Genomic DNA, 21,824 nt, shown 5'->3' with positions numbered 1-21,824 from the left:
AAAAAGGTGGAAAAAAGAAACAGGTTAATAAAAGTGGGGGCACTGAAAAGAGGGGAGGGGGGGGAGGAGGGAATGAAAAGTCATATGACTATATACACATGTCAGTATATGCAGATCTGTGTATGGAAGAGGTGTTGCTAGGATAGACATTAGGGTATTACTGGAGGAATGGACAGATAATTATAATATAGTGTGTATCTCGATCTCCTCATTAAGCCCTCCTGGGGCTAGGGTGTCTAAGGTGTAGATCCAGTATGTTTCGTGTTGGCAGAGATGCTAAAAATGCTCTGCCACTGAGGGTAATGGGGGAATGTGTTCCAGAACCCACACAAATAGCCCCGTGGTGGATTTGTCATGATGTTCTGTATAGTGTCTAGGGACACTGTGCTTATCAGAACCTTCTTCAATGAGGTGTCTATGCTCGCCAAAGCATTTACATAACATTCTGATGGGCCTCTCTACGTAAAATAACCCACATGTACACGTTACACAGTAAATGATGTATTTGGTGGAACAGTTGTAAAATTCCTTTAAGGGGTAGGTTTTCCCTTTGATGGGGAATGTTTTCTGACCATGTTGAATGAAGGAACATGTAAGGTGAAATGCCTTTTTACATTGGTACATCCCAACCAAAGGGATCAATGTAATGCGTGGTTTGGGATTGGAAATGTGTTTAATTTTACTGGTAGCTATTTTACTTTTAATGTTTCTTGCCTTCCTGTACGAGACTTTGGGACAATCAGTGATGGATGTGTGCAGGAAGGGATCCTGTAGCAATATGGACCAGTGTCTACTTAGCATGTTCTCCATTTTCTTGTATTGAGCGTGGAATCCCGTATATATACATGATTTTGCGCACCCGTGCCACCCTGTAGCACTATTTCTACTATAGGGAGGCGCGGAAGCGGTTAGACATGTCCAGTAGAAAAAAATTTAAAAATCAAATTTTGTCATACATTTAGGCCAAAATGTATTCTGCGACATGTCTTTGCTAGAAAAAAAATCCCAATGTGTGTAAATGAATTGGTTTACGTGAAAGTTATAACATTTACAAAAGGCGGTATAGATATTGGAATTTTTTATTTTTTTTTACTAATAATGGTGGCGATCAGTGACTTATAGCAGGATTGCAGCGGGCATTCTGACACTGGGGGAAACTGACTTGGTGTCCAGTGACACCAATACAGTGATCAGTGCTAAAAAAAAAATAAAAGCACTGACACGGTATTAATGGCACTGGGCAGGAATGGGTTAACATGAGTGATCAAAGGGTTAACTGTGTGCTGGAAGTGTTTTACTAGGGGCGGGGGTGTGCTTCACTGTAAGCACACTGCTCTGGAGAGCAGAGTGCCCAAACCAACAGGGAGGGGGACTGTTAATAAAAAAAAAAAGCAGCCTTCCTCCCTGTCAGTGATCGTTGGTATTCAGCGGGACCCAGTGATTGACAGCCGCAGCCCCCTACCCAGAAATGCAAAATCATGTATGTGTATGTATGTATGTATGTATGGGTATCTATTGTGAGGGCTTAGCTCACCAGCGGGTTGTGCTTGACCCCCTGGATGGGTCAGAACACCATAAACAGAGACTCAGCACGACAGCAGGTACTTGGTGAATACGTTTTGTGCGTTTATTTACAAAGTCCAGTGAACACACGGTGCATACAAAAACCAGCAAAACAAACAAAACAGAAAATAAAGCCTGGCCACGCTGGGCTACTAACTACAACACACAGCTTTCCTATCTAGTGGTCTGTATGCAGCCTACCACTGCTCAGACCCAGGGTGTTAACACAGTTCCAAAATCACAGAGATTGTTTCTCACCATAGATTGGTTTGGATGCTCCCCAGTCTGTCTTACACAGCCAACTGGTTCCAGGATGGAGCAATCTCCCTATGCAGCCTGGGAGTTTTAAAGAGCCCAGAGCCCTTAACTCACTACACCTGAGCTCCTTAACTCATCAGTGAGCCACACAGGCTCACTACACAGCACAACAGGAGAAATAGTCTGTGTAGAGCAGGAACCTGGGACAAATATACCTCCCATCCTGAACACATCTCCTAGTTATTTCTGACCTCCTGTCACAATATATATATATATATATATATATATATATATGTATTTCTGCTATAGGACAGCGCGGAAGTGGTTAATTCCAGACTAATTGTTGTGGTTTACCAGAATCTAGCATTTAAATTTACACTCACCAGCCACTTTATTAGGTATACTTCACGTTTGATTCTTCTCAAATCTTTGGCAATTAATTATTTTTTTTCAGCACGTTTCTTGCGACCCTGTTGACTATTTGTGACAAAATGTTTGGTTCTGTGACCACATCCCAATATCTTAGCAATTTCAGAAGTGCTGCATCCTTCTGAAAGACTACAATTTTTGACTTTTCAATCAGTTAAATCTCTTTTTTGGCCCATTTTGCCTGAGGAAAAGAAGCTGCCTAATAATTTTATGCACACCTTGATATAAGGTGTTGATCTCTTTAGGCCACACTCTCCCTAATTGCGCAAATACACATCACCTGATATGGTTAAATCCAATAATTATTACATTTTTTACAGCATGGAGTTGGACAATATGCATAAAAATGATTTGGTCAAAATACTCACTTGCCTAATAATTGTGCACACAGTGGGGTTGTCTTACTAAAGCTAAATAGGCTGTGCACCACAAGTGCGCATTTTCAGTGCACAGCCTATTTACCTTTAGTAAATCAACCCCAGTGTATATAGCAAGCTTATGACCTAATCATCCAGAGCCTGCAACTTGCCTTTTCACCTCTTTGCCTCCAGCCTGTTCTTTGGTCTGTTAATGACTGAATGAATTGGTTATTGGCACACTGCTGGCTGTACAGGGATTGCTGCTGGAACTACCTGCTGGCATGTGGACTATTTTTTGTATTTTTAGTGACTCCTAAATCACAACCGTGTCTAACATGCCCGGGGTGCTCATGGTTCCCCCATTGCAGAACTGTTAGGGCGGGCTCCAAGGGGTGTCGTGTAGAGTGACTACAAGCTCCCCTTTTGTGACTTCAACCATGTATCCAATTGTTTGGCTCAGTGTCAGATGCTTCCAGTTCCCCAGGCATCCTTCTGTCTTTTGAGCCCTTTAACTAGTGGTTGTGGTGCAGAATGGGTAAAATAAGTCATGGAGCAGGGGCATTGTAAGGGCACCAAATCTAATAACCATGGTCCCGATTCAGTGGATATTGTTTACAGTAAGTTTATTTTTTCTGATGTGTGATGGACAACTTTTGTGAGTTGCACGATCTTGAAGTTATATTTTTTTGTAACCATCTTGTATATTTTTCTACCTGCTTGATTTTATGTCAAGTGCAAGGTATGTGAAGTGTACTATTTTATTCATGTAAAAATCGTTCTTTCTAACTTTTTTTTTTTTTAAACCTGCTTAATAAAAATTTTAAATAAAAAACAAAAAGCAGTATTCTTTTTTTGCCAATCCATCTATGGATACTCTTTGTATCTAGCGTCCTACTCCTGCAAGTCTCACTAAAACTCAGTGGTCCAAAGCTACAGATTTTTGCTATGTCCATTAATAAGTGAGTGCATAAATCCTGTTTTTTGGTACCTACTCTTGGATAGCATTTCTAGTTTTAGATTAGAGTGGAGGGCATTTTTTTTTGTATTTCCATTGGTTTTTATTAATTTATAAACATTTCAACAAGACTTGAGCAACAAGACATTCCCATGCAGCGGCTATCAATGGCACATAAAAAGTAAAGAAAGAGAGCTCGAACACCAACAGAGCAAAAGGTGCGCCCAAGCAGGGGCTATCAATAAATGACAAAAGTAGTGATATAACACTGACAGTAGCTCAAACCAAAGGCAGCTATCCACCGCCTCACAAAAGGCAAGCAATAATAGAAAAGAAAAAGGAGTAGAAAAGAAGAAGATAAGACCAGGAGCAGGGTGCCGGGAACACCAATACCGAACAACATCACAAACCCAGACTAGCCGGGGAGAGCGTGGGAAAAGCATATGTCAACCACGGCTCCCATATTTTAAAAACTTTCCGTTGAGAGTCATTAGATACTTGACATTTGTGAATTGAGCATCAGAGTGGTCATATGGTCCTGCACCCCCTGAAGAGGGACAGACGGGCTCTTTCACGCCTGAGCAATTGTTCTAGTGGCCGACAAGAACAATTAGGAATCCAACTTCTACTGGTGAGCCAACAGGCCCAGTATGGGACAATGAAGCAAAGCATACCGAGCATCCCAGCGTATGGAGAGATGGAACAAGGTGAAAAGGAGCGCAAATACACGAGACCAAAAGCTAATCGGTTTCGGGCATGACCACCATATATGCAACACATCTATGCAACAAATGAGCTGGGACCCAATACCAACGAAACAATACTTTGTATGCCGCCTCCATCGTGGTTGTATTAAATGAACATTTAGCTATAAAAGACCAGGCCATATTCCATTCCTCCAGATTCACGACTGCTCCCAGGTCACGCTCCCACTGAGCGACATATGAGAGAGAAGTATGCATTGAGCATCTATTCAAAATGCATACAGTAGGGAAATAAGGCCCGGGGCGCCTGGACTCTGTTGGCAAAGCTGTTCAAAGACAGATTTCTGATACGGGAAAGTGGAAGTGCCCTGCACTGAGGTCAGCCAGTGCCACAATTGAAAGTAAGGAAAAAATTCTGCCTGAGGGACATCCTGTGACTCTCAAAGAGAATTCCTGATGGGGAAGGACCGAGAAGTCACAAAGTGTCGCATCTGCAAAAACCATTGGCCACCCACCAAGAAACTGCCCTTGGTTGATCTAAACCCGGCGGGAAGAGAGGATTGTTAATAGTTGGGAGCAAAGGTTGGAAGGGTGACATCAAGCCACTGGAGTAGCGTACCGAGTCCCACACTTGTAGGCCATGGAGCAAAATTGGACTCTGTGTCATAGGGAAGGGGGGAGCCATAGAAGCGTCGATGTCGCAATAAGGGCACAATTGGGTAGTTCCAGTAGGACCCAAAGAGGAACGTCAGACAATGGGGCATAGACAGTGGGGCAATCTGGCTTGCCTGACGACAATACTTACATTAGGCACCCCAAGACCTCCCTGGAGTTTAGGGACAAAAAGCGTATTTCTGGAGACTTTGGGGCGTCTGTCGACCCAGATAAATCACATAATACTCATCTGAATCAACCGAAGGAAATGAGGAGGAACTGGGAGGGTGCGAAAATAGCACAACAATTTAGGCAGGATGGTCATTTTCGCTGAATTATAACCCATCCTATCCAAGACGGGTGCGGAAATTGCCAGGAGTGCATAAGAGCGAAGCAATGGATAGTAATTCACAGCAAAAGAGCCATAGGCGGGGGTCAAGCGAATGCCTAGGTATTCAAGTGAAGAGGAAGCTCATTTGTAAGGGAAGTGGGATTGTAGGCGCAAAACCAAATCCGAGGTCAAAGTAATATTGAGAGCGACAGTCTTATCCAAATTAATACGAAGAACCGAAATCAAGAAACGCGCAAGAACCTGTTGCAAATTTTGGAGTGTCGTTGGGATTAGTGAGAATCAAGGGCATCATCCACAAAAAGATTCAACTTAAATTCCTATCCCGCCTATGGAACACCCGATATATTACAATCAGCCCGGAGCACTAAAGTCAGTGGCTCAAACGCCAGGACAAAAAGTGCCGGGGACAGGGGGCATCCCTGTCTCGTCCCTCGCCAAATAGGAAAGGTATCTGAGAAATACCCAGCGTATTTAACCGAAGGGGAAGAATACAAGGCTTGAATCCAAGAGAGAATTGAATCCCCAAAGCCCCAATGAGACAGCACAAACCGCAGATATTCTCAGGATAGAGAATCAAAAGCTTTATATATGTATAAGAATAGTAAGAATCCTGGGATTTTCCGCTCTTGTAGGTTTATAAGGTGTACCACTTTACGAACGTTATCACCCGCCTGCCTCCCGGGGACGAAACCTACTTGGTCCCTGTAGACAAATATTTATTGATACGAAGACTGAGGATCTTGCCCAATATCTTTATATCTTCACTAAGAAGAGAAATGGGCCGAAAGGCTTGCAGTTCCCGCACATCATCTGTTGTCTTAGGAATCATTGAGATATGAGCTCTGAGTGTGTCCGTGAGGGCAAAGGCGCCAAAATCAGCCAAAAAAGGCGCCAACAGGGTCACAAATTTCTTATAATAGAGACCTGAAAAGCCATCTGGACCCGGGGCCGCAGTGGACCGTAGATATCTGATAGCTTGAAGCACTTCCGATACGGTTACACTGGCGTTGAGGGCCATCTGCGCTGCTTTGGACAATCCAGGAAGTCGGAGATCTTGAAAGAACGCCTCTACCTGAGCTACAGTGAAGGGATCTGGTTTAGCGTAAAGGTGTGAAAGGAAACAATCTGCTGGGGATTGGAAGTACAGCCTCCCGCAGGAAATTGAAACCAGATCAGTTTGTGGGGTTTCCCCACAGAGTTGCGTTTCCTGGCCAGCATCGGACCCAGCTTATTAGCACAGGAATAAAATGTATGTTTGGTCCAATGCAAGGCCCATTCAGCCCCCAAAGAAGCAAGTAGGTCCAACTCTGCAGCTAGAACGTCCTGCATGTGTTTATGGGCTGCGAATGGAAGCGACTTCCAACGAGCATCCGCAGAGGCCAGTAGAGAGTGAAGATCCAAAAAACAGCACTTCCAGAGGGAATTTTTTTTTTTTTATCGTCCCGCAGGTACATGCCTCAAGGGCAGAAAGTGGCAATTAGAGTTTTTGGGGTTTAGGTGCAGAAATTGTTCAACAATTTGAATTTTATAGAAAGCTGATGGATAATTCATACCAAATACAATATACAGATATAACGTGGTGCGAGAGGTGGACTTCACCTTTAAGTGGAAACTATAAACAGGATTTCTTATTTATTCCAGAATAAATCTTACCATTCCAGAGGGCTCCCTGGTTGCAGTGGTTGGCCAGGTAGGCTGTGGAAAGTCGTCTTTGCTATCAGCATTGCTCGGAGAGATGGAAAAGAAGGATGGATATGTAGCGGTAAAGGTATGGCCATATACAGTAAATGTACATTTTTACATTCCTGTAAGTAGCACAAAGGCAAATATTTTCCATTACTTGTCTTCCAATAAACAAACTGCTCTAAATCTTTCTGTAATAAAAATATGATCACGATTCTTACGTTGCATTTAAAATTTTCATTAAAGTGGAACTGTTAGGTCATCCTTGTACATTTCCAATCTTATAGGAACTCCAAACCATTTCTTCCTCATGCCTTTTTTGCTTGAAACGTGATGGATGCCAGCTTTATGAAATACAGTAAAGCATGATTATTCTATACTGACACCCAATGATATTTGATGTAAAATGAAAAGGAGTAACATTATTGTGATATATGCAAAAAAAACAATGTCAGTACTACACTAAATACACAAATAGTAACTCATACTGCTCTGACAAATCTTACACAGCATTAATAAATGGTATTGTAAACGATCTGTGTGGTTACTTTGCATGCCTTTTTGTGTTGTGTTTTGTTTGTTTTGTGTGCTGTGTATGATCTGTCTGTATGCTTTTTGTGTTTTCTCAGGCTGTGCTGCATGTGCTGTTTTTGTGTGTTTGCATCTGTTTTGTGCACTTTTATTGTATTTATTTTTCCCCTCTGATCTCTGACTGTGAGTCCACTTTCAGAATGTGTACAAAGTTTGCTTGTATGCTTTGACTGTATGCTTTTTGTCTGTTGTGAATGCTCAGACTATGCATGTTTCAAATGTGTCTGTGCTCTTACTGTGTGTATTCTGTGTATTATCTAAGCATTTTGTTGCTCAAAAGAGAGAACAGGAAAAAAGCAAGCTCCTTTTCTCTTTCATTCATTGAAGGCTATAGCAAAGACTGTGACCACTGGTTTACAGTGGCACCTGCACAAGTAGGACAATATGTACAAACACAAAAACAGCCTAACTTATCCTCAGTTAGGACCTAAGAATTCCTGATAAAATAATTTTTTTTCTTTGAAGACCTTCTTCATGAGTTTTGGTGATTTCTTCAGTCAACAGATCACTGAGTGACAATTTAGTTCTCTTTAGATCAGGGGTGTCAAACTCCATTTCATCGTGGGCCGTGTCAGCATTATGGTTGCCCTCAAAGGGCCGGTTGTATCTGTAAGACTAGATGTCCAGAGCACCCCACCCCCATTACATCAGATGTCATTGTAGCAAGCCTGCACACAGAGATGGACGCGGTTCAACCATCTTTCTCCAGCCCTCCATTTTGTTAAGAATTCCCCATGTGTCCCATCATCCCCCCTCCCTCTCTGTTCATTTACAGTGACATGTGGCCTGAGTGATGAGGCTTGTCACAGGAGGCCAGAGCACAGCAGGAGCTCTGAGCTATAAAACCCCCAAGGGAGCTGGGGCCTCACTGTCTAAAGAACCTGTGCAATCTGGCACATCGTAAAAGGATAACCCAAGCCTTCCCCTGAGTTCAAAGACATTCCAGAGGAGTAAGAAACTAGATAACACTTTTAAATCCATTTTCCCCTATGTCTCATATCTTGGAATATGAGAGACTTACATAAAAACCAGGCATATCTTCAGATTGGCCACGAGAAGACAAACAGTTTGATATGTCACTCTCCTTGGCTGGAATATATAGGAAAGCAGAAAATTACATCTCTTGAACCATTCAAGTCTGTATTTTATATTTCATATCTAACCGTTCCGCAGATGCATTTGCATATTAATCTACCTGCGGGTGGAATGTTACTTGTGCCTAGGAAAAGTTATGAGCCAAAATATAAGCTGAGGGATTTTAGTTCTAGCTTGGGTCTCCGCCCAGACAACCCCTCCCCAAATGAGGCATTGTCCTTGGCTTCAGAGACACCCCCTGCTGGGGGACTACAAAATAGGCTGTCAGGCCTAAGAGTGGAAGTTGAAGAATTCTCCCTTTTTAACATCAGAACCAACTTCGGAGACGGTACCCTTTTGGCTCATAAGACTTGAAGCTGCTTAACCCAAGGCTTTTTGGCAAGTACTTATCTACCTAAACTTCTTTCTGTTTATCTTCTATCTGATGTAACACATATATATATATATATATATATATTTTACATCTTTTTTCTGTAAATATTTTTATTGCACCCTTTTGACCTTTTAGTAATAAATCCTACTTTCTGAAAGTGTTGAACTGTTTCTACAGCTCTTTATTGCAACTTACGAATTCCTGCCTCTAAAAGAGCGCTACTGTGTGTGTTTAACCCTCTGTATAACCTGTCTGCAGTGACAGTGCTATACAGACGATTATCTCAACCATCATAGTGTTATTGCTGATATTGCCAAGTTTCCTCTTTCTCTGTACAAAAAGGAGGCGGTGGCAGTGTGAAGGGTTAATTGCATAATTAACCTGACCCAGTAACAATCGCACTCAGGCTGCCGGTACATCAATTTGTGGTCCATTAGCTGGAAAATTATTGTGCAGGGTGCAGCTGGATGTGGCATTGTTACGCAGGTGACATCGCGGTTTTAGATTGGCTAGTCCTTCGGTCATGAGTTTGGTGAGAAGGTCAGGGGTCTAACGCCGCGATCGTCACAGCCATGAATCCCACACTCTCCCTAACACCACCGTGCACCCCCTTTGGGGGCAGAGCTGGAAAGCAGAATGTGTAGGGTCTGGAGGAGTACTAGAGGAGGAGTGGAGTCAGTTACCAGAGTCTGCTGAATGCTGAGACCAGGGGAGGAAGAGATGAGAGGGTGCTGCAGCTGTACTGAGAGGTGCAGGATTTGGCAGAGGAGTTCTATTCTCCTCTCTGCTGCCAATTGCTAAGACAAATTGGGGTCGGAGACAAGGGGGTACCTGCAGGAGAGGTGCAAGGGCCGCATGATATTGCCTGGAGGGCCGGATTCGACCCGCGTGCCAGCAGGTTTGGCTGTGACAGCTCTGTTCCACACACAAAGCAGCATGTGAGAATCTTATTTGAGGGGCACATATAACTAGTCTGTCCTGACCTCCCAGTCACTGGTTGCACTCTACAAGCAGGTGGCACCCTAATGCTGGCCAAAGGCTCTGGTCTTCCATTCTTACCCTGAGGGTCCTGACTACATTGAAAGCACCCTAAGTGGTATATGCTTGTGTGTATTGTTCTATGCTGTTAATATGGGGAATGTGTTCTGTTTAACTTGATTGTAATGGTACATTTTTTTTTTAATAACAAACATGTCATACTTACTTGCTCTTTGCAACAGCCCTGATCCTCTTCTTCTCAGGTGCCCCGCTGGTGTTTCTCCCTGCTGCCGAATTCTCCTAGAACAAGCTGCTAGCTGTGGGGGCACTTGTGCATGCTCGCTCCCAAATGTCCATAAGACACACAGAGCTTGGTTTGGCCCCACCGTGGCTCCCTCCTCACTGGATGTAAATTGATAGCAGAAGGAGCCAATGGCTCCCGCTGCTGTGTATGAGGAGGGAGAGACCCAATAAAGCCTTGGATCTCATGCACATAGCTGGATCAAGATCAGACCTGGGTATATATTGGGGGGCTTAAGGGAGGGAGCTGCACACTGAATGTTTTTACCTTCATGCCTTTAGAATCACTTTAAACTGTGAACAGGGTTATTCTGTGAATGAGGCTGTGGCTTCTACAGCTGGAAGCTACCACTGGGTTTTTCGCTCTTGATGATATAATTTCTGCCTACGCTTGCTGGAGCTGGCAGGCGCACTGAAAGGGCACAGCCTTTTGGTCCTGGGTACACTACTGGCTCTACAGGGATTGCTGTTTGGACTATCTGCGGGCATGTGGGTTGTGTTTTGGCATTTCATTGACACGTCAATCACAGCTGTGGCTGGCATGTTCCTAGGGCTTCTGGTTCCCCCATTGCAGAACGTGCCCACCCATCTGTGGACATGCTTTTTGGATGTATTTCTGTGTTCTCCAATGAATGGAAGAGAAAATAGGATTTTTGTACTGATCATAAAATGTTTTCCTCGGTGTTCATTGAAGGATACAGAACCCACTCTTCTAGTTATGACGTTGTTGTTTGTAGTTGGATTGTTCTCCTTTAACTGCTATCTGCCAACTTTGGTTGTGCTAGTAGATGTGGGGTTTGCCACCAGCAGGGAATAGCCCAGACCTTTATGTTTATACCTATAGTCCTACTCCTGCAAGTGACACTAAAACTTCAAGTACCTGCTCTTGGCATCTCTAGTTTTAGATTGGAGGACAAGTTTTCTTTAATTGCCATTTTTTTTTACCCTTGAGGAGTGTACCTATATGGCTTGAAGTTTTCCAGGTTCAGGTGCAGAAATGGTTCAGCTAGTTTGAGGGATATAGAGTGCTGATGGATAACTCATGCCTATGTTATCTACATAATGCTGAAAACTTGTGTTTTTGTTTGGACTCGCCCTTTATATTGCTTTTTTCATTAGGGTGGGATTGCCTACGTTGCTCAACAAGCATGGATTCAGAATGCCTCTCTGAAAGATAACATTCTATTTGGTGGAGAATGCAAGGAACCATTGTACAAGAGAGTTATAGAAGCCTGTGCTCTGCTGCCAGATCTGGAGATCTTGCCATCAGGTGACAGAACAGAAATTGGGGAGAAGGTAAACATTTATTTTAAATTAAGCTGTTAAGGCGTAAGTTTAGTTAAAAATAAATTACTAATAAAAATTAACCACTTGAGGACCAGGCCTTTTTCTGTCACTTTTTGTTTACATGAAAAAATCGATTTTTTTGCTAGAAAATTGCTTAGATCCCCCAAGCATTAAACGTTTTAAAGCAGAGACCGCAGAGAATAAATTTGTGGGTGTTGTAATTTTTTTATGACAGTTGTGTCATAATTGCACAGCAGTTTTTCAAAAAAAATTTTTTTTCTAAAATACACTTTAGTGAATTTTAATGTACAAAAACAGAATGCAATAACCAATTATTTGGTAAAATATAAAGATGATGTTACGCCGAGTAATAAATACTACACGTCACGTTTTAAAATTGCATATGCCTGTGCAGTGGAGACAATCTATGTAAAGTATATTATCCATAGGCGACACTTTAAAGGCCATTACAGGTTACCACTTTAGATTTACAGAAGGTCTTGCTCTAGAATTACTGTTCTCGAGCTGATGTTCAGGTTGATACCTCACATGTGGGGGATGATCTCTGTTTACATACCAACACGTGCGTATGCCTTTACATGATGGGAAGGGGGGGGGGGGGGGTTTAATTTTTTTATTTATTTAATTTTACACTGTAACTTTTAAATATTTTTTGATCGTTTTTATTGTTATCACAAGGAATGTAAACATCCCTTGTGATGGCAGTAACATTTCCAATGCTTATTAGCATTATTAGCTTATTAGCTGCAGGCGTCATCCCGGTATAGCCACTCAAAGCATGAGACGTAGGTGCTATGTGGTTAAGCACAAGGAACATTATCAGTGTGTTGTATCCCCTGTGCTGCTGTCTCCTGATTTAGGTTACATCTTCATCCTCCAAAGTCCCCCCCTTCCAAAGTAATCTTCCGGTACGGCAGGAGTGGGCGGTGATGTAGTTGTCACAGGTACTCAACAAGAGTGTACGACTATGCCCACAGTTTCCACCCAGCTCCTGCATTCATTTAAACTGTACTACTGCTTCTATGAATCAAACAGTACCTATGACTGGAGTATGGGCGGATGATTGAAAGGTTCGCCCCCTCCATTCATAGATCAGGTTTCATTCATAGAAGATGTAGTAAGACTTTAATGAATGGAGGAGCTGGGAGGAAATGGCGGGAATAGTTGGGCTTTATTAACTCTGGCCACATCGGAGGAATGTGGAGGCTTCAAAGGAGGGAGATTTCACCTAAACCAGGAGACAGCAGTGCAAAGGACACATCACACTTTATGGTAAGTAATGCCCCTTGTGAAGATCATTGTTTTCATTGTTTTTAACTAGATGTATTTTCTATTGAAATCAATTTAAAAAAAATATGACAATGCTGGTCAATACACATTATGACACATACATTTGAAAAATGAAAAGTGTGAATAGGACCTTAAAGTCTTTGGGTATCTTCTAAAGATCTAAAAATATTCAGTTTTTAATACGCTTGCATTGTTCCTTTGTCTCTAGTCAACAAAGTGAAAATATCTGATTTTTAAAATCTTTATAGAACTAAACAAATGATTTGACTCTCAACTGTTACATTGGCTATTTACAGATAGAACATGCATTTTATGCACCATTCAGCTCTGAACCACTATGCTAGTCAAAAGTAATATTATTGTTAGTTAATTGCATTTTGAAGGAAGATCAGCTAATTTCTTGCCCTGAGGAAGTCACATGACATTGTGACGCAATGCGTCGGCCTGACGTGGTGATACACTTCCGGCGTGGTGGCCATCTTGGTGCACCCTTGATTTCTATATACCCATGCAGAGTACACCCAAAGCATGGGGGTTTGAAGTTGTTAGTAAACGAGGATGGATGTGAGTCAATCTTTATGTATATTTTTTGGATCTTCATGAAAAAACTTACTACGCTATGGGAGATTGTGTTTGTTTTTACTGGCACATACCCATACTCCATAAAAGGAGCCACTGCTTGAGTGCTGACCCCCTGAGAGGGAGATCTGTGTGCGGGCAGAGCAGACCAGTGGAGACCAGTGTGTGCTGGAAAGATCTGAGGGTTTGATCCCACTATACGCTTTGACCCTCACGGGTTGAAGTCTGGAGGTGAGAGGCTAGCCTTTGGATTTTCTGCACCAGGAGTCACTTCACTTTATTCTCACGTGTGTTGGAGTTGCAGTAGTGGTGTCACCCACTTATTGGACTTTTTTTTAGCACAGATCAAACTTTGATAGTTTGATTCAATCAGTGTGGTACTTGCACTGTACTTGCACGTGTTATCACATATGTTTCATCTATATATACGTATTTGTTTATATTTATATTGTACCTATGTGAGGTGCATAGAATAATCGAGAATTATTTACTTAGATTTTTTGGCATATCATTCTGTATTTGATTTGTTTTTCATTTAATACAAAGGAATGTGCTTTTGAAATCGCGCGACTTACAGTGAAGTCACATGATTTCAAAGTCGGGTGACTCGCCGATTTGCAAGACATCTGACACAGATGTCAATACAAATCGCACCAAAAGCAGTGCATGCTCTACTTTAGAAATCAGTGCGGCTGCTCAGTATGTGGACCACTTGTGTATTTGTACATATCAGTTCAGCTATCCTTTTCCCATAGCTGAGCTCTTCCATTCCTCTTAACAGTTTGGTTGTTTTCTCTGCACCTTCTCCAGTTCTCTGCTATCCTTTTTATGAATTGGTGCCCAAAACTGAACTGCATATTCCAGATGAGGTCTTACTAATGATTTGTACAAGGGAAAAATTATGTCTTTCTTTCTCTGCAGTATATAGCTCTTTTAATACTAGAAAGGATTTTGCTAGCTCTGGAAACTGAAGCTTGACATTGCATTCTATTATTAAGTTTATGATCTTCCAGGACACCCAAATTCTTCTCTGCCATTGACTTCCCAAGCTGTTCTCCTCCCAGAATGCACAATGCATGTATGTTCTTGCCCCCTCTTGATCTCATTTGCCACTTAGTTGCCGAATTAATTAGTGCGTTTAGGTTGGCATGTGTGTTGGAGATATCCTGTAAGGATGTTATTCCACTGCATAGCTTGGGATCATCTGTAAACACTGAAAGGGTACTTTTTATCCCAGACCCTATATCATTTATAAATAATTTAAAAAGTAAGGGTCCCAACACTGAACACTGTCAAATGCGTTGGCAAAATCCAAGTATACTATATCCACAGCAACTCTTTTGTCTACGTTTTTGCTTTCCTCCTCATAAAAGGAAATCAGATTTGTTTGACAATTTAGTTTTTTCTTGAATCAATATTGACTATTGTTTAAAATATTATTTTCTACCAAAAACTCATCTCTGTGGTCTTTTAGTAAACTCTCAAGTATCTTTACAACTATAGAAGTTAAAGTAACAAGTCTGTAGTTACTTTGTAAAAACTATGGTTCCTTTTTAAATATACTGTATGCACCACATTGGCCTAGATGTTTTTCTATCACTTCCTGTTTTGTGTATGAGATAGGAAGTGAAAGGAAATATCCCCTATTAGAGATATATGACCAAAAAACTGTCAGAGGTGTGACAGGGAGAGACCCTGTCACCATGAGGATATAGTAACATGTGACACAGGATTCGCATTAAGGGATAATGCGATGTTCCAGAATGTTTCTGTGCAGAGAAAACTGTGTTTTTGACTTTCTCCAGATTCTGTAGTTCTGGATTGGATCTTTCAAACCTCTGTCTGGGTTTTACCAGCTGCCTGAAACCTGTCTGAGTGCACAGGTGTGCAGGATGGTTATATACTCAGGTCTGAGGATAGCTCATGGCTTCCAGTTTGGAGACTGCTCCCAAACTCCAAAGAGCTAGACAGGAGAGCTAGACAACACAGTCAGAGGGACTGGTAAGAGGAGCAGTGGTGCTGCCAACAAGCAAGCCAGGTGGCTAGGTATTTTTGTTTCTGCATATTGGTGTGATAGAATCCCCTGCGGGGGCAAATGTTCAAGTGAACCTTCTGTTTATTGAATAAAAGTGGGTTGCCCTGCTTTAAAATACAGTTTTGGATTGGCGCAACTCATTGTAAACACACATACCGTTTGAGTTTAATCTCCCCAATACCACAGAGGTTATAACCTTTCCGTATTCCATCCATAATGGGGAAAAAAGCATTTCCCTTTAGCCCTACATCAATGTCAATACGTTATACTCAAGTTCTCATGTGTCACATTTTTGTTAGAATTTGGATATATAAATTTGGTGGAGTTGAATGTTCATTTGAGCATCTCCCTATAAATTTAGATCAGCTCATGGGGGGGGATCACTGATGGGGGGGCACAGTCTCTAATGGGGGTGCTGCTTTTGATTGAGTGCTGCGTTGAAGGAGTGCACAGAAGAAGCAGTTAAACACAGCAGTTGAACTAAAGCAGGAGAACTTAAGCAGCAGGAAGACACAACAACAGCAAGAAACTCTACTGCATGCTGGACAGACTGCAAGCAAACACCCTGGGAAACACCCGCTGGACTATCGACAACCAAGCCTCTCACCACTCCTATCCGCCCTCCTGGGCACCTCACAAAATGCCTCTTCCACTCCTCCTCATTTTCCTCTCTTCCGTTCCCAAAATCCATTCACTATATCCCTCTGCTCCTCCCAAACAATTGTATGTCGTGTCCTCACTGCTTCCTTCACCCCTCTACGGCACCCACCACCCTCTCCACTCTCCCACTGACCCAAACACCTCCACTAGTAGTTTCTCACGCTCCTGCACATCCCGCTCCCATGCCACCTTTCTCACCCTTCTCCTCCCAACCGCTGGGGACATCTCCCCGAATCCTGGCCCTCCACCACCTCCCTCACCCACACAACACCCTCCCGCCTCCACGTCCTGCCGTAACCCCCGCAACTTAGTATCTGTTCCCCTGCTCCCTAAAATCTCTCCCCCGTTTTCATGTGCACTCCTGAACGCCCGATCGATGTGCAACAAGCTTACCGCCGTCCACAACCTCTTTGTTTCCCGCTCCCTCAACCTCCTAGCGATTATGGAAACCTGGATCCAGCCCACTGACTCTACCTCCCCTGCTGCACTCTCCTACGGAGGTCTCACCTGGACCCACTCACTCAGGCCCAATGGTCGTAAAGGTGGTGGGGTTGGTCTGCTCCGGTCACCGCTGAGCACCTTCCGAGTCCTCCCAAACCCCCCCTCCCTATCCTTCTCCTACTTCGAGGCCCACTGCGTTCGACTATTCTCCCCAACCCCCCTGAAGATTGCTGTGATTTACCGGCCTCCTGCATCCATACCCCGCTTCCTGGATGACTTTTCCTCCTGGCTACCCTTCTTCCTCTCCTCTGAGCTACCCACCATCATCCTTGGGGATTTCAACCCGGGCCACAACCCGGGCCACATCCCATCTCCTCCATTTAACCTCCTCCTTTGCACTTGCACAGTGCATACTATCCACCACCCACTCCGACGGTAATATCCTTGATCTCGTCTTCTCCAACCGCTGCGCTCCCCACAACCTCACTAACACCCCCTTCCCTCTCTCTGACCACAACCTGATTACCTTCTCTATCTCCTTGTCCTCCAATGCCTACCCCTCCAAATGTCACACTACTACCAGCCGTAACCTCCGCAACCTTAACCCTGCCCCCCTCCACTCTGCAGCTGATCAACTCCACGACAGCATCCTCCCCCTGTCCTGCCCCGACAGGGCTATGACTGCCTACAACAACGCGCTGTCAACAGCCCTTGACTCACTAGCGCCTTTAACCACACGCAACATCAGACCCCGACCGCTCCAGCCCTGGCAGACTGATCACACCAAAACCCTCAAACGACACAGTCGTGCCCTGGAGCGACTATGGCGCAAAACCAAATCCCAACAAGCCTTCACCCGCTACAGATCTGCCTTCCACACCTACACCACCTCTCTCCACGCAGCCAAACAAGCCTACTTCCTGACCATCATCAAGGCTCTCTCCTCCAATCCTCGCCGACTCTTCTCCACCTTCAACTCTCTACTTTTGCCACCCCCACCTCCACCCAGCACCTCACTCACTGCCCTTGAGATTGCCAATCACTTCAAAAACAAGATTGACACAATTCGCAAGGACATCGCCGCAACTCACACGCCCTCTCAACCTGTCCCCTCTCGCACAGCTACCCCCTCATCCCCCCTCTCCCTCGACATAACCCGCAGGGACTTCGTCGCTGCTCAAATTCCCTCCAACCCCGTTCCCCCTCACTCAGCTACTCCCTCATCACCCCTCTCCCACGGCCCCGCCACTGCTCTGACCTCCACTTCCACCCCACCCTTCATTCCTCATACTGAAGCCCCCCCAACACTTCACACCTTTGACCTTACTACCATCGAGGAAGTCTCCAAGATCCTCTCTGATGCCCGCCTCACCACCTGCCCCCTCGACCCTATCCCCTCACAACTCCTACGACCTCCCTCCCCCTCCATCCTACGCTCCCTCACCCACATCTTTAATCTCTCCCTCTCCTCCAGCACTTTCCCCTCCCCTCTGAAACATGCACACATCACCCCCATACTTAAAAAGCCCTCCCTGGACCCCAATGACCCAAACAACCTCAGACCCATCTCCCTGCTCCCATTTACATCCAAACTCCTCGAGCGCCTAGTCTACACCCGCCTATGCTCTCACCTCAACGACAACAACCTCCTCGACCCCCTACAGTCCGGCTTCCGTCCCCTACACTCCACTGAAACCGCCTTACTCAAACTCTCCAACGACCTGCTAACCGCCAAAGCTAATGGCCACTATTCAGTGCTCCTACTCCTTGACCTCTCTACCCCCTCCTCAAAAAAAAAAACTACACTCCCTCAGCCTCAGAGATTCTGCTCTCTCCTGGCTCTCATCCTACCTGTCACAACGCTCTTTCAGCGTTACCTATAATGCTGCCACCTCTCCCTCCCCCTCTCTGTTGGGGTCCCTCAAGGCTCCGTCCTTGGGCCCCTTCTCTTCTCCATCTACACCTCCTCCCTCGGCCAACTCATACACTCTCACGGCTTCAACTACCACCTATATGCCGACGACACACAAATCTATCTCTCAACCCCCCACCGCACCCCCTCAGTCTCTGCCCGAATCACACACCTACTGAGCGACATATCAGACTGGATGTTGCTCCACTTCCTTAAACTGAACCTCTCCAAGATCGAGTTTCTTGTCTTCCCCCCAGCCCGGACACCACCCCCCATTGACTTCTCCATCATGTCCAACAACGCCACCATCAAACCCGCCCCGCAGGCCAGAGTACTAGGTGTCATTCTGGACTCCAACCTATCCTTCCAGCCCCAAGTCCAATCTTTAACAAGCTCGTGCAGACTCAACCTCCGCAACATCGCCAAAATCCGCACGTTCCTAACCCCAGAAACCACTAAACAGCTCATCCACTCCCTCATCGTTTCACGACTCGATTACTGCAACTCCCTCCTTACTGGCCTGCCTCGCCGCTGGGTATCTCCACTTCAGTCGATCCTGAGTACCAGACTCATTCACCTTTCCAACCGCTCCATCTCCGCCACCCCCCCCCCCCCTGCCAATCCCTCCACTGGCTTCCGATTGCGCAACGGATCAAATTCAAAATCCTAACACTGACGTACAAAGCCGTCCACCACACTGCCCCGAACTACATCACTGACCTAATATCCAAGTACCACCCAGCACGCACACTCCGCTCCTCACAAGACCTCCTTCTTTATAGTTCCCTGGTCTCCTCCTCCCATGTCCGCCTCCAGGACTTCTCCAGGGTGTCACCCATCCTCTGGAACTCCCTGCCCCAACCCATCAGATTATCACCTACTCTCCTCTCCTTTAGGCGCACCCTGAAAACCCATCTCTTCAGGGAAGCCTACCCCACCCCCTGCTAACTTGCCAACCTCCTCCACTCCTCCTACCACTTTATCCCCCACAGCTATCTCCTCCTGTGCCACCATCCCCTCCCTCCTAGATTGTAAGCTCGAAAGAGCAGGGCCCTCAATCCCCTCATGTTTTGCATTGTATTGTTATTGTTCTGTCACATGTTCTGTCCCCCTTTGTAATGTACAGCGCTGAGCGAACTATCGGCACTTTATAAATACTGTATTATAATAATAATATAAACCGTTTAATATCCAAGTGCAATGTATGCTTTAATTAAAGTTATTGGTGGACCAAAAATGGGGGCAGTTAAAAATAGAGCTACTACACAGAGTTCTGAGTTTAAATAGAAAACAATCATCTAATCAGTTGGGCAATTGTTACATTTCTCACAGATATATTTATAGCCCATTTCTGTTCGCATCCTTGGTGGTAATGAAAACTAGAGTGTCAATTAATGCTTGTGCTGGTTACATGGCCAGATAGACCTCAATGCCCATACAGAGCAATGTGGCAATGTATTTTTAAAGTCAGGGAAATGGCTGTTTGATGTGCATTGAAACAGGTGAAATCTTCTTTAACATAATTTTGCATTTTCACTCGTAGCTTTAAAATTATTTGTCTTTTTCTTGGGTAGGGTGTGAACTTATCAGGAGGTCAGAAGCAAAGAGTGAGCCTGGCCCGTGCTGTTTATTGCAATGCCGATGTCTACTTGTTGGATGATCCTCTATCTGCTGTAGATGCTCATGTTGGAAAGCACATCTTTGACAAGGTCATCGGGCCTAAAGGCTTACTTAAAGATAAGGTAAGTATTGTATATTATATGTAATATGTATTGTTTGCATAAGAAGGTAGTTCTTCCTAAAGGCTATCCATCAAAACTCCATGAATTAAGTAAAGAGATCCTTATGCAGGCCATAGACGGGGAGAAAACTGGCTGTTTTTTTAACAAAAAAACACGAAAAAATTGGCCGGTCAAAAGGCCGACGTTGCCACCAACAGTAAAAAAAATTTGCCGATTTTCTTCCCGTCTACGGCCGACATTTAATTACTTCTGTCCCTGCAAAGAGCCCCTCTATTATATTTGACACTAAAAAGTATTGCGGTTGCAACATTGTATCTATTTTTATCCATTTTGGATACAGATGAGTTTTTTCGGATACAAATAGATACATTGTTGCAGCTGCAATACTTTTTAATGTCAAATATAATAGCGGACTGGAATTCTTCTTTCTCTTCTTCTTTCTCTTCTCTTCTTTCTCTTCTTTTCTTCTTTCTCTTCTCCTCCCTCCCTCCCTCCCTCCCTCCCTTCCCTCCCTCCCTTCCCTCCTCCTCCTCCCTCCCTTCCCTCCCCCCCCCCCCCTTGGCATGTTGTTATCAGCAAGGTGTTATACAGTTCCAGGGTGAAATTTCCAGATCCCAGATTACCAAATATAATGACAATCTCTTCCTCTTGTTCTTTTCTATTTATTTCAGTGGGACCTTAACCTTGGTTCTTTCAGCTTATAAGAAGCTCTTTTTGAACCTATTAGGAATATTTCCATATTATTGCAAGGTGTCCTTTGCTGTTGATACCGTCTCTGGGCAGATGGTCTCTAAGTTAGTTGCCTTATATTGTAAAGAGTTTTTTCTAGTGTTACACAGGGATAAGGTTGACCGAAAACTCTAAGGGGCTCTCTTCCATCCACCTTAACGAGGATTTTGTTTATACTTTCCTATGTGCTACTCTGAACCATGCAAAGGAAATTTCTCTCCACAGTCTTGATTTGGTGCATGTCGTTATAATATACAGTATCTTTTGGTCACTGCCTCTTTTAGACAATTCGATTTCCTCTCTGTTTTTCATGAGAGCTCTCACAAGGGGCTTCCTGCTTCTTGCCCCACCATTTATAGGTGAATTAGACAAGTCATAGTTTAAGTCTGTATTCTGAAAGATAGAGTTCCTAACTTTACTGTTAAGACGCACTACCAGATCTTTTAGTGCTTCATGGGCTTTTCATCATCAAAAATCTGTTTCTTAAATTTGCAAGGCTGCCACCTGATCTTCTGTACACATGTTCATTAAGTTTTATTAGGTGAATGTTCAGGCCTGTTCTTAAACCAGTTTCAGGCATTAGTTGCTACAGGCTGCTCTCTTCGCTTCTGTTGAGCACTTCTTGACCTGTTGTGTGGGCCTTTTGGAGTTTTTGCAGTGTTGCTCACCCTACAGAAGACTAATGAACCTATATCTGTTACTGTATGAATAAGAAAATAGGATTTTTTACCTTCCAGTAAAATCCTTTTAGGATATCCGTATAGATTGTGACTAGTGGTGCACCAAAATGAAGGTTCTATACTGAAACGGAAACCAAAAATTCAGAATTCATTA

The 21,824-nt window shown here is 44.0% G+C and overlaps 1 protein-coding gene across 2 annotated transcripts in view; it reads left to right on the top strand.

Moving 5' to 3' along the window:
- LOC149460927 (multidrug resistance-associated protein 1-like) overlaps positions 1–21,824 on the top strand; it is a 382,011-nt gene that overhangs the window by 239,416 nt on the left and 120,771 nt on the right. For both annotated transcript variants that reach the window (XM_089679079.1, XM_089679078.1), the window contains exons 16-18: positions 6,916–7,042; positions 11,414–11,590; positions 20,094–20,261. In XM_089679079.1, coding sequence (XP_089535205.1) covers positions 6,916–7,042; positions 11,414–11,590; positions 20,094–20,261 — 472 coding nt within the window. The remainder of the gene's footprint in view (positions 1–6,915; positions 7,043–11,413; positions 11,591–20,093; positions 20,262–21,824) is intronic.

This window comes from Staurois parvus, unplaced genomic scaffold, assembly GCF_062004578.1.
Source record: "Staurois parvus isolate SC_StPar_1 unplaced genomic scaffold, SC_StPar_1.0 ptg000217l, whole genome shotgun sequence".
Classification (NCBI taxonomy): Eukaryota; Metazoa; Chordata; class Amphibia; order Anura; family Ranidae; genus Staurois; species Staurois parvus.
This window is presented reverse-complemented; position numbering and strand designations above follow the sequence as displayed.